The sequence below is a fragment of the Diabrotica virgifera genome, chromosome 2 (assembly GCF_917563875.1).
Source record: "Diabrotica virgifera virgifera chromosome 2, PGI_DIABVI_V3a".
NCBI classification, from domain to species: domain Eukaryota; kingdom Metazoa; phylum Arthropoda; class Insecta; order Coleoptera; family Chrysomelidae; genus Diabrotica; species Diabrotica virgifera.
In genome coordinates this window covers 65290056-65303598 of record NC_065444.1, presented here as the reverse complement: position 1 = coordinate 65303598, position 13543 = coordinate 65290056, and the positions used below count along the sequence as shown (strand labels likewise).

Sequence of the window (13543 nt, the reverse complement as noted above, 5' to 3'; positions counted from 1 at the left end):
AAAATCTTCAGACACATATATAAGGGGGAGAAAGAAAATGACGTATGGCGCAGAAGATATAATTTTGAACTATACGCAGCATACAACGAACCCGACGCCATAACATCCATAAAGATCGGACGTCTGCTCTGGATGGGCCATGTTAAACGAATGTTGGAGACCGAAACACCAAAACATATAATGAGGCAAACACCAGTACGGAGAAGGTCAAAGGGAAGATCCAAACTTAGATACATGGAACAAGTAGAACAAGATCTGAAAACACTTGAGATTATCCACTGGAAGAACAAAGCAAAGAACAGAACAGAATGGTGGAAAATCCTAGAACAAGCCAGGACCCAAAAAGGGTTGTTGAGCTCCTAGAATTAGTTGTGAATTCTTAGAAAATTTTAATAATTTTGTTTGTATGTTAATTAAAGGATGTTCTAAAAGTCTAATGAATGATTTTTTATCATAATACTAACTAAGAACCTTGATAAAACTGCTTTCCCATTGGCAAGGTCACTAGATTTCTTGACAACATTATTGTTGCAGATAACCCATTGTTTATATATAATCTATAGAAAACTAATTGCATCATCCAATAGATTACCCTGTAAAATATAAGCTTACATTAAATCGTTTTCCGTCTTAAATATATTGAAGAGCCCAGGCATTGTCATGCACCTGATCTTTGACTGTTGAAGCAGGAATGGGGTAATTCCAGCAAAAATGGCCCTCACATTATAAAATTAAAAGTTCTAATAAAATGGTTTAACATCAATTTTCCACTACAGAAAAGTGTAATCTTTCAATAACTGAATGATTTTTTTTACTTGATTTTTTTTAATTTGTTTTACAGCAATTTTAAAATTACTATCTGGTTGGTAGGGAGTTAGGGATTTTTTGTTTACTTTAACAGGGTTGGTAATGGAACACTGGAAACAGCTGATATTGATTGTTGTTCTGAAATAGTGAAGAGCAAAGCTTTAACAACAACTCCACATTGTTATTGTTTCTGTAAGTATAATATTTCTGTTCTTATAAATAATCTAAGAAATCATTGCATATTGTAACACCCGTAACACAAAACATATTAAAGTTTCAATAGGAACCAAGTAAAATTTTTGTTTGCCAAACCCTCTGGTAAAAGTGAGGTTATGTTTATAGTTAGTAACATCTTGTAATTTCTTTAATTCTTTAAAACTGTTTTAACTCCTAAATACATGTTACGGGTGTTACACATTAAGAGTTACGGGTGTTACATTTCATCCATGTAACACCTGTAACAAAGTAATCATCAATCAACCATTGATAATTTCTGTGTTTATTCAATCTTAGGATTTGTTAATATTTTCAGTAACCCCAAAAGAAATCTCTTCTTATAAAAGTTTATTGCATGATAATAATTAATCCATTACCTTATTTTATCAATTTTACAAATCACGATGTTATACCCTCCTAGCCTAAACCTTTCTACTCACTAGGTAATGAAGTTAAATTCAAGATCTGCCTTTCTTTATTTCTATTTTGGCATTCCATAGTTTTGAAACATTAAAAAAAGTCACATTAGGTATAGATTACCATATTAATTGTCAGATCTCAATACTGGTTACAACTGTGCCGACTGCCAATCAAGCATGCAGTTAGCCTATGAGGCACAATGCCAATCCTGTACATTTTAGAGATTATTTAAAGCTTTCTTGATGGTTATGCAATTAAGTTTCACGTGTTGTTTTTTTTTTCAGAATATGGCTCCAGTCAAGGATCGTGTAAAAAAACATAGAGAGAAAACAAAAAAAGATCCAGAGAAGTGGGAGGCTCTCAAAAAGAAAGAAAGGGAAAGAGACAAGTTACGAAGATTGAAGAAAAAGGATATCTTAAAAACTAATCCCCAATTGCAGCAACAGGTCAGAAATAAAGTAAATGACAGAGTCAAAGCTCACAGGGAGAGAAAGAAACTTCTTGCATCTGCTGAATCAACGAGTAAACCAACGGAATCACCAATAGGAACTTACAATTCCCCTCGGACTTTTGGAAAAGCTGTGAATAAAGTTAAACGTAGCCTCCCAAATAGCCCACACAAGAAAACTGCAGTCCTAAAAAAACTTGTAAGTGATGTAATTGGCATTGAGTCTTTGGTTTCAAGCACACGAAAAGTAAAACATGCACATGTAACTGCAGAAAACAGAGCTCTTGTCGTGGAATTTTTCTGTCGAGATGACATAAGTCGCCAGACTCCTGGTATCAAAGATGTTAAGACAATAAGAAAAAAAGGTGAACAGAAACAGAAGTTGCAAAAACGGTTCATGGTGATGACTGTGGGAGAGGCGTACGAGGAATTTAAGAAAAGGTTTCCAGATGTGAATATCGGCAAATCTAATTTTTTCTCTTGGCGGCCAGAACATGTATGCTTAGTGTCTGACATGCCTCATGATGTTTGCGTCTGCAAAATTCACTTCAATTTCATTAACTTATTGGAATCAATTCACAAAGGAATCCCAGTTATTCCAAGATGTCACAATGAATTACTAAAACATTTGTGCTGTGATCCTCAAAACGAGAATTGTATGTATGGAATGTGTTCCAAATGTGACAACAACATTGATGTATTGCTTCCAAATGATGTTGATTTGCAAAAGAAAATTCATTGGAAACAATGGGAAGAAGACAACAACAGTCGTCCTGTTCTACATGATCACAGTGGGACATGTGAAAATGCTCTCAAAATCTTAACTGATTTGTTACCCAAGTTCAAAAAACATGCTTTTGTTAAAAAGATACAGAGTGACTATTTTCAGAAGTGCAAAAAAAATATTGCAGTGAATGAAGTGGTTATGCAATGTGACTTTGCCGAGAACTATGCTCTTGTCAGCCAAGACGAAATCCAAAGTGCGCATTGGTCGCACGCTCAAGTAACTTTGTTCACTTGCTGCGTCTGGTTATCAGAAAAGGTGGTACAGTCGTATGTGATTGTAAGTGACGACAGATCACATAGCAAATATTCTGTATACACTTTCCTGAAAGCCTTAGTAGAAGAGGTAAATCTCGGCAAACAAATTAACAAAATCTACATTTTTTCTGACAATTGTGCTGGGCAGTTTAAGAGTAGATTCACACTATCTAATCTGTGCTTTTTCGAAACAGATTTCAACTTAGAAGTTGAATGGAATTTTTTTGCCAGCTCCCACGGAAAAGGAGCTGTAGATGGATTGGGAGGCACAGTTAAAAGAAATGTCTGGACAGCTGTCAAATCAAGAGCGGTCGTAATTAATGACGCTCAAGAGTTTCATAACTATGTGGACAAGACTTTGGAAACAAAAATCAAATCACTCTTTATAAGCAAGGCAGATGTAGAGAAAAATGAAGCCATGTTGGACCAAAGATGGGAGAAGGTAAAACCGATTCTCGGCATTCAAAAATGTCACCATTTCCGACCATATGACTGCAATAACTTGCTCATCGCAAAAACATCTGCATCTTTGATGAGCAAAGTGAGTGTTTTTGAACCTGAAGAAGATGTGCGTAGAGTTGCGGTGAAAAGACGCTTGGTGTACAGTGATGTTTACTCAGATTCAGAATCAAAATCTTCGGATGAGGACTGTGACAACACACTGGTTGGAACTGTTCAAGAACTTCCTGCCACCAATGCTCCAACTGATTTCAAAGAAAAGGATTTTGTGGTTGTAGAGTATGAAGGTGAATTTTTTCCTGGGCAGGTGACGGAGGTTAAAATTGAGGACATTTACCTATATAAAGTGCAATGTATGACAAAGTCTGGTTCAAACTGGAAGTGGCCTGATATTCCTGATGAGATGTTCTACACAAGAAATGATATTAAAAAAAAAAATTGACAGTGCTATGGTTATACCAGTTTCAAATAGAGGTGTATTCAACGTTAAGGAGCCAGTGTTAGAAGCATCATGGTTAAAGTTCAAAGACAAGGCTTTCAAACACTAATCTTTAGACACTTGCTACTGGAAAGTGTGTGTATTCAAAGTTTAGTGATGATTAATCAATTTTACTTTTGTTAGTTTGTTTTGATATAAAACATCAACTAGTTGGTTTCACACGCAAATAAATCTTTTTTACTATTTAAAACTTGTTTTTCTATTAAACTACCTTAAAAAACCAAAAAATAAGGTATTTTTATTTAAAAATATAAAGAAGTTTTTCACTGATGATAAAAATATTTTAAAGTACTTAAAACTGACAATTCTTGACACAGTGTAACACCCGTAACATTTTCTGTAACACCCGTAACAGTCTTGTATATATTTTTTAAATTACTTTTTGTGCACTAAAAAATAATAGAACTATAGAATTATGTTTAGCAGACCCTTAAAATGAAATAAAAAATTATATCAAATTTTTAACATTGCAAAATGAACAGAGTTTTTGTTACTTTCATGCCTCTGCAAGAGACCTTGTCCAATCTTTGTAACACCCGTAACGCCTTATTCTAGTTATTTAAGTCCCTTAACTAACCAATATAATTTATTATTTTGATATAAAAAACATCATTTTACTATATTACAACTTATTTAATTGTTATACAAATTTAAAAAAATATTCTAGTCCTTTTTTATGATGTTGAAAGTGTGTAGATGTAACACCCGTAACAATGGAATCACCCAATGGGTGGTAAAGCTTACCTTTAAAGCTAAAGTCTCCAAAGCAACCTCTTTCCCTGGACAACAAAGTGTACTCCAAAATTCAATAAGACCATTGATTGAAATATTATCAATATATTAATCAACGATATGACTGATATAACTGATAGTTTCAGAACCTCAATTACAGAGGAACCCAGGAAATCTGAATTACAGGAGCCGACCTCTGTGCAGATGAAGAAAACAGTCTTCTGGATAAATCACAGTTGAAATATCTGCAGTTTTTCAACAAATCTCTAGATACGAAAAATCAGAAGAAACCTGCCTCCAAGAATAGACGATTATTAGGAACTAATAACATTTTTTCAATGGTTGATCAGAATCAATCTCAAAAAGTTCATAAGAGTGGCGAAGAAGATGTATCAACAACATGCTGACGTTCAGAGGCGTAGCTACCGCCGTATCAATTATACGGGGCCCCCCGACATTCAGAGGCCCCAGTGCGAAATGTCGAAACAAAATTCCATTCAAAAAATTGAACAAAATATTTAACAATTATTTCACTATTAAGTAAAACGCTTTGAAAAAGTGTATATTATTTGGATATCGACATTTTCGTGTAATGGATTCTTTATGTACATATAAACTATATTTATGTACAGGTACTTATTTATTTTCTGCCTCTCACCGTTCTCTAACAACAGAGCTTTTTTTGTTTTCAAGCTACTTTTTATTATCTATTCACCGTTGGCTGTGTGTGAGACATTGTATAATGTATAATGCCAAATTGCAATATTTGTAATCGCTTTACCTTTGAATATTTGAAACATTGAGACAGTGTGTATTGTTTGCGTATATTTTAATCTGTTCTTTATCTATAAATTGTATTTAGGTATATCTATTTGCCGGTCGCTTGCCGGTAAAAGTAGAACAGAGCTTCTTTGTTTGCACTCATTTTGTCATATTTTCAATGTCTATTGACACTTGGCTTGAAAAAACTGAATCTGTTTTAAAACAATGAGTCTCAACAATTCAAATCTATTTTTTGACTTTGATTTATTAGTGTTTATTAGGTTTATTATTTTTATCTATATTTGGGTGTTATACGCAGAACTTATTAGTTCCCAAGGTTGTATTAGGCAATTTGCAATTTATTTAAATTTTGCAATATACAGGGTGTTTCATTAATACTTGGAAATAATTTAACTGTAGATTCCTGGGCTCAAAATACAGTCCTCTCCCTCTATAACGATATGCAAGGGACCGGGAATTTTCATCGTTATAAGGAGAGATCGTTATACAGAGAGAGAGAGAAAAAATCGTTATTGTAATAGTAATCATACTGTACTAAATAACTTGTGTTAATTTTCTCTATTGCCCGAGTTATCGATAACTTTTCTTCAACCGATAGTACTCTACGCTTTTTCGAAAACATCTTGACTGTTCACAGACTGAGATATAACCGAAACTGAAACTTAGAAGTCGTCAATAGAGGACAACATACAACATCTGTGTGAAAACAGTTAAGGCACACCGCCAGAACGATAAAAGCGTGTTACTCAACTGTCTGCGTATCGGATTGAAATTAGAACCACCAAATTTTTGCTAAATTGGAACCACAAAATGAATCACTCACTAATCACTAATCACTTTTTATCAAGTTACACCTACGCAAGAGCTTTGTCAGTTATTCCCTGTGTTTCAATTACCTAAGTGTTATCTTTAATTGGTAAAATTCTCACGGTTTAGTTATCTTAGTTATTGCCAAACGCAAATGGTTATCAGTTGTTTCTTGAAAAGTGAGGTCATCGACTATTGAAAAGTTATCGTTATAAAGAGAGAACGATATCGGTATAGAGAAACAATTAATACATTGTTCTTATGACGAACCAAACAATGTTTAGTATTTTGATCGTTATAGAGGAATTATCGTTATACAGGGAATCGTTATAAAGAGAGATTACTGTACTACTAAGATTTAACCCAAATCACCTAGTCTGAAAATACTTCCTAAAGGAACTACAGCTTTTTGAAGAAGACGTCTTGTAATTATTATTTTTTAAATACCTCCAGAACACTTCTATTTTAGAGAAACGAAAACTGGTACGCCTATTTATCTTCCAGAGATAAATCGACTCCATAAATTGCGAATTTCTAGTACCTGTCATAGGCATCCGTTTTGGGTAGGGCAACGGTTATTTTATCGCATAACCTTTTTGTCTTTAACTGTTCAGCCGTTTTGACACTGGATTATTAAATTGTGAGGTATTATAGTAATAAAAGGACTTCTTGCTTTAACTCGGTACACTGTTTTCTAGAAATGTCGATTAAAACATTTTGTGTTTTTTTCAATTTGAGAAAAATTTAAAAAAACTATGGAAACAAAAAACGAAAACTGGTACGTTTACTCCAGAGATGAATCGATCTCATTAATTGCGAATTTATAGTACCGGTCATATGCTTCCGTTTTGGGTAGGTCAACGGTTATTTTATCGCATTATTTTTGTGTCTTTAATTTGAAAGCATTTTTGATGCTAGATTATTAAATTATGAGGTATTCTAGTACTAAAAGTTACTCTTGCTTTAGGTTGGTAAAATAAACCGTAATAGTTTTTAATTTTTTTTCAAATATTATTTAAATTCAAAAAAAGAAAAATTTTCAAATCGATTTTTATCGAAAACGGTGGATCCTACCGACTTAAAGTATCAGTAACTTTTAACACTAGAATGCCTCACAATTTAATAACCCAGTGTCAAAAATGCTTAAAAATTAAAGACAAAACAGTTGTGCGACAAAATAACCGTTGCCCTACCCAAAGTGGACGCATATGACCGGTACTAGAAATTCGAAATTTGTGAAATCGATTTCTCTCCAAGATACATAGACGTACCAGTTTTCGTTTTTCTAAATAGAAGGTATTTAAAAAAAAACTAATTAAAAGACACCATCTCCAAAGAACTCCAGCTACCTTAGGACATTTTCGGAGTAGATGATTTGAGTTAAACCTTAATATTTTGAGCTACACACACCTATACACGCTATACAAACCTTAATCTACAGTTAAAATATTTCCAATTATTAATGAAACATACTGTATCGTTTCGACGATAATATTGACGATTTATGTAATTTCAGTATTTGTTGTTGTTTTTTCCTACTCTTTGTAAGCTTTGTCCATAAAATTGTAAAATTTTCAGTGACAATAAAGCATATTTCTATTCTATTCTATGCAAGCGTTTTTGCTTCTTTTGTTGAACATTTTTTTAGCACTATGCCATATCAGTGGTGGTAAAGGGCCCCGCGACAAACTTTGATATGGGGCCCCTTTGGGGCTAGCTACGCCACTGTGACGTAGCTAGTATATTTGATATAGGACTTTGTTAGAAAAATTACTGAACATATTTAGCCTCCTGTGGACTCACTAGAGTATACAGCATGTTTTAGTACAGACTGTGCATACCAATTTGGCCACAGCATTATTGTGCTTAAATATTGCCATAGTATGTTTGATCTGATATGAAAGGAGAGCATCTATATTTTGGGGCTTAACATGCTACAATATGTTCCAAATTAATTAAATTTTACATAATTTGATACTTAAGTTTATTTTTTTTTTAAACATATTTTTCTAGTGTTAAAAGTTAAATTCAGGAACAACATTTGAATTTTTTACTAGACAAATTTTATAAAATACACTGCGTGTCAAAGAAAACAGGCTAGACATAAAATTTAGAAAAATTTTTTTGACGAATTGAACGGAGGATTCACAAAGGAAATTATCATGAGTGTTGTACTGAGAAGCTAAACCAAGCCTCTAAAGAGAATAAACAAATTTGCAAAAACTGTTAAAAATATTCCTGTCCATAGAATTCTCAGAACAAAAAATTCTCTTATTTACAAATCAATGAAGCTTCGCAATATTGATTGTTTTGGAAACTGTATAAACTATTGTAGTCTAAAGAGTTTCTCAGATATCTTGGTGTTGTCCTTTTACTTACAGTAAAATGTATTTCTTGGTAACAATGGAAAGATATCAAAGAGTAACTAACTCAATACACAATAGATTTAATTTGATATAAATAAGAAATAAAAAAATATGAAAAAAATTTTTTTAAGAAACGCTTTTCTTTAGTTACGTGTGACTAAAATTAAAAATATTATAAAAAAATCAACCAAAAAGCAAAAAATAAAAAAAATTTAAAAAATTTAGCACATTCATCAAAGAAAAGCGTGGCGCGTCTTCATCGAAAAAACGGTTTCCGCTCCACGCTTTTCTTTAACGAATGTGTTAGATTTTTTAAATTCTTTTTATTTTTTGCTTTTTGTTGATTTTTTTTATAATATTTTTAATTTTAGTCACACGTAACTAAAAAAAAGCGTTTCTTAAAAAAATTTTTTTCATATTTTTTTATTTTTTACTTTTCAGTCTTACACTTTTCAAACATTAAAATATATCGTCATGTTTCTTAAAATATGTATAAAACATATGATGTACTAACATAAAAAGTAGTTGGAATCGGCAAAAAATTTGAAACTTTATTGTTTATTTATGAAGCATAAGGTAAACAATTAACGTAAAAAGTGAAATTATGTATAGTTCATATCATTACCTACAACACGTAAAAGTTTCAAGTTTTTACATTGTAAAAAAAAGAGAATTTAAGCATTTTCCATTAAAATCGTTTTTTTTTTATTTAAACAATTAATAAACATGAAAAAAAATTTATTGATTATTCGTGTATTGTTCCCACGAATGCATATGTCTGCAAATTTTCATTCATTTGCATTGGAGAAAAGGCACTCAAATTAATGTCTAAAGATTTGACGCAAACTATTGAACTAAATAAAAGCGTTTAAAAAATAAAAATTTTCTTAAGGTACTAGTACACTTTAGAAAACCAAAAATAATAATTTTTTTCAAGAATTTTTTTACTAATATGTATAAAGTTTTATGTTCATTTGTAATAAAGGTTCTGAGAAAAAAAATCTTGAAAAAATGCTTATTTTTGGTCTTCTAAAGTGTACTAGTACTTTAAATTTCGTGTAATAAACCAGAAAATTTTAAGTTTTTTAAAATCTTTTTAAATTCCAGTGATATTTTAACCCCATACAAAGTGCATTCATCTCAAAATGTATTATTTTTAACATAAATTTTACGAATTTCTAAATGTGTTTAAACTCAATGGATTTTTTTGTCCATAGCAATTATTTAAAATTGTTATCACAATTTCTGCTCTTCTTGGGGGAAACTTTCCCAATGGAAAAATTTCATCCAGAAAAAGTATAAAAACTTTTTCTTTATGTTAGCTGATTTTCTTAAACTACATCATCTCCCTCTTTACTTTAAGTTCATTTAATCTTATTCCTTTAGAGGCAGCCAAATAATTCCTGTGCTTTTTTAACTTAACTTTTTGGCCTCAGGACTATAGCAAACGATTGTGTGTTAGTGTGTTTATGAATTAAGCGACACAATCTTTTACTATCATCCTGGGCCCGAAAAAGTTAAGTTAAAAAAGTGCAGGAATCATTTGGGTGGCCCATCACGATCTTGATGGGCCGTTTTGAAAGAGATATATGATATGCATATACCATATATGATAGTATTTTTCCTGTAAAGATTATCTTATTGTATTGAGTTTGACTATTATTTTGCAGCATCCTTATATGCACATAAATAATTGATGGATTCAATTTATACAAAATTTTGTAGAAGTATAGGACTTTTCAGCGATTCTCATTTGTTTCGAGCTTCCGTCATATGTTGTATAATCCATGTATAATATTAATATCAGAGACATGTTAACCATAGACAAGGCATACTGAGCAAAAAAACGTAACCCGCGGCAGTCGATCGGTGGTCTATCTATCTCTTTTTACTAAGCGATACTGCTCATATTGCCTGGTGAGAACAATAGTGGCGAAACTTCAAAATGAACATTTAGAGATAGTCTTATTTGAAGCTTTGATGAAACTGCTACATAGCATAACTTACTAATAGGTAATCATTTTGCAAAATTTTTCTAATAATATGCTTTCTAGGTATTTAAACCAATTAGTAGAAGTAATTTTATTTGAAGGACAGATATTTATTTTAGATTTTTTTTGCGTTACGTCATTATTGCATTATCGAGGATGTTTAATTGATGTTTCGCCACTATACTTTGCTACTACTACGCTACAACAGTTTGGTTTTTGCATCAAATAACATATTTTATTGTACAAACCAAAAACTTATTCACAAAATGAATCTAAAGTACAATAAAAGTATATAGAAAAATAACCAAATTAGATCTTAAGTAATAATTATTAACATTATCTCTGTTAACAAGAAAACGATAAACATGATAAAAAATGAAAGTAAGCAGAAGAACTATGAATAGTAAAATAAAATTCATTATTTCACTTATGTTTCATATTTCAAGGTACTGAAGAACTGATTGTGGGCGGAAGGAATTGATTTATTTTATAAGAGACTTTGCAAGTCATCAAACTTCTTTTTAGAAATGGATATTGGTTCTCGATAGAGTGGAACCAAAGAATACTGTTCCAAAGTGCATGGTCGCTTTCTTGATTTTCTATTTCTAAGTAAGAAACTAAGTTTCTCGGTTGAAACTGAGTTTGTGTGTAAGAAGTTGTTTAAAAAAACACACAAACCAAAAAGATCACACAGACACAAGTGCACATTCGCCACTATTGCACATTGCACTACTATTTTTAAAGATAATAGTTCAATGCTCAAATACGTGGAAACACGGAGTAATTGGAGATTCGCTTGTGTTGATATAAAGTTTCGTTACATTCCCAAAGAAGACAATTTTAGAACTGGCATTTCGTCGTTAATGCATCAACATACTTGACAAATTCACAATACCCTAACGACATGTAGGTGCCCTCTAATAATAAGGAAATTAAATAATTGTTCGCTGATATTGCACATAAAAGAGGGCATATTTAGATGTCGGTTGATGGACTTAACTCAAAAACGTTGATTTTCGGGTTTCCCCACTATTGTTCTCAGTAGGCGATATGATGGACATAGATGGCTAGACCACTCAAAATGAATATTAACCAATGGCATCCTTGATATCAGCGTTACACCTTGATGCACAGAGCGGCCCATAGCTAGCCTAATCTACAGGTTATTATATCTATGATTAATATACACAGATTATATGACTCATTACCGAAGCTTTAAACAATAGAGAATCGTTGAAAAGCCCTATTCAAAACAGAAGTTTTCAGTGTTTTATTGTTAACTTCACATAAATTGTCATCAATTTAATAAAGAAACTCATTTGTTCTTAGTTTGGTATGTATAATGAACTAAGATTGCCAATTGAATAAGATTATAATTAGAATACAAAAATGATTTATAGCAAATGCTTCAATAAAAAAGTTTGTATTTTGCTAGAAAATTTTAATAATTTTGTTTGTATGTTAATTAAATGATGTTTCTAAAAGTCTAATGAATGATTTTTTATCATAATACTAAGAACCTTGATAAAACTGCTTTCCCATTGGCAAGGTCACTAGATTTCTTGACAACATTAATGGTGCAGATAACCCATTGTTTATATGATTTATAGAAAATTAATTGCATCATCTATAGATTACCCTGCAAAATATAAGCTTACATTAAATCGTTTTCCGTCTTCAATATACTGAAGAGCCCAGGCATTGTCATGCAGCTGATCTTTGACTGTTGAAGCAGGAATGGGAGGTAAAGCTGACCTTTGAGATTCAATTTCGTGCATTTCCCTCATCAAATCTGCAAGTTAAATTACTTAGCAAAACAAAATTAAGATTGTCTGTGAAATTTACCGTCCATCCTATAACTTTGAGGAATGGCTCTGGTTTCCTGGAGAAATTGTTCAACCAATTGGTCTGAACTACTTTGAAAAACTTGCCCATGATTATCAGAAAATGTGTGATCACGGGTAATGTGCGAAGTTAATTTTGTTAAGGGGTTCGCTTGGCCACATTCTGCTTCAGTTAGGGGTCTAAATGCCATCTTTGTAACTACTTGAACTTTGATAACTCTCACTCTCACAAAATTAATCAAAATATTACATGTGGAAGTTAACTTTAGACTCTAAAAAATGACATTTCTTTCCTCTTGCCCCTTGATAAGCAATATATGTCAACAAATACTTGTCAAACATATGTTCCGATTTCCATACATCACTTACCAGGAAATAACGTATTTCTATTGGCTTACGGTTGACATTCAACAGACGCACACCAATAGAAACGCAGTACGATCCCCAAAGCTATAATTATCTAAACGAATAATGGGTAGCTTACTGAGAATTTAAAAAATTTGATTTTTGGCGGTGTTTTTAAAAACAATATTATATTTTTCTTTTCATTTAAAGACCAGATAAATCCATTTATTTTAATATAAATTCACATAGTTGTCTTATATGGGCAGTTTTATTTGATTTTGTATGCCAAGAGTGATTGTAACTATTCCCAACATAAAAGATGTGATTTTTTTTTATAAAACTGGCTATTAGTTATTTTTGCCGCCTTATTTATTAAGCGACCTAAGTATATTATTCTTATGTCGCTACTAGCGTAGGTACCCTTCTATTTTTTAGGCGTATCTCATCAAGATATGTAAAGACTTTCCTCTCTTGATATTTTTTTTTTCGAAAAATGCTTCCGTTTTAGGAAGCTAGAAATTGTTTTGAAACAAATACATACTTTCCATTGTCCAACCATGGATTAATGGATCTTTCTTTCTCCCCTTCTCTTCCATTATTTTCAATTCCTCAAGCGATTTTTGATTTATTTTTCCCGCCTCTACTATTTGCTGTAGGGGAGAGTTGGACAAAACCGGGTACCACTCCAAAAATCATATGTATCTTTTGCTATGTGAGAGTAGCAAATGTTTGCTGCAGATTGAAATATTCTCAAATGACTTAAGTTTGATATGCCAATGTCAATT

The 13543-nt window shown here is 32.0% G+C and overlaps 1 protein-coding gene across 2 annotated transcripts in view; it reads right to left on the bottom strand.

Moving 5' to 3' along the window:
- The window catches only part of LOC114335773 (peroxisomal targeting signal 1 receptor), an 82105-nt gene extending 69380 nt beyond the window's left edge, over window positions 1-12725 (bottom strand). For both annotated transcript variants that reach the window (XM_050642611.1, XM_050642612.1), the window contains exons 1-2: window positions 12415-12725; window positions 12228-12361 (exon numbers count right to left, since the gene is read on the bottom strand). In XM_050642611.1, coding sequence (XP_050498568.1) covers window positions 12228-12361; window positions 12415-12604 — 324 coding nt within the window. In that variant the 5' untranslated portion in view covers window positions 12605-12725. The remainder of the gene's footprint in view (window positions 1-12227; window positions 12362-12414) is intronic.
- Between the last annotated feature and the right edge of the window lie 818 nt (window positions 12726-13543).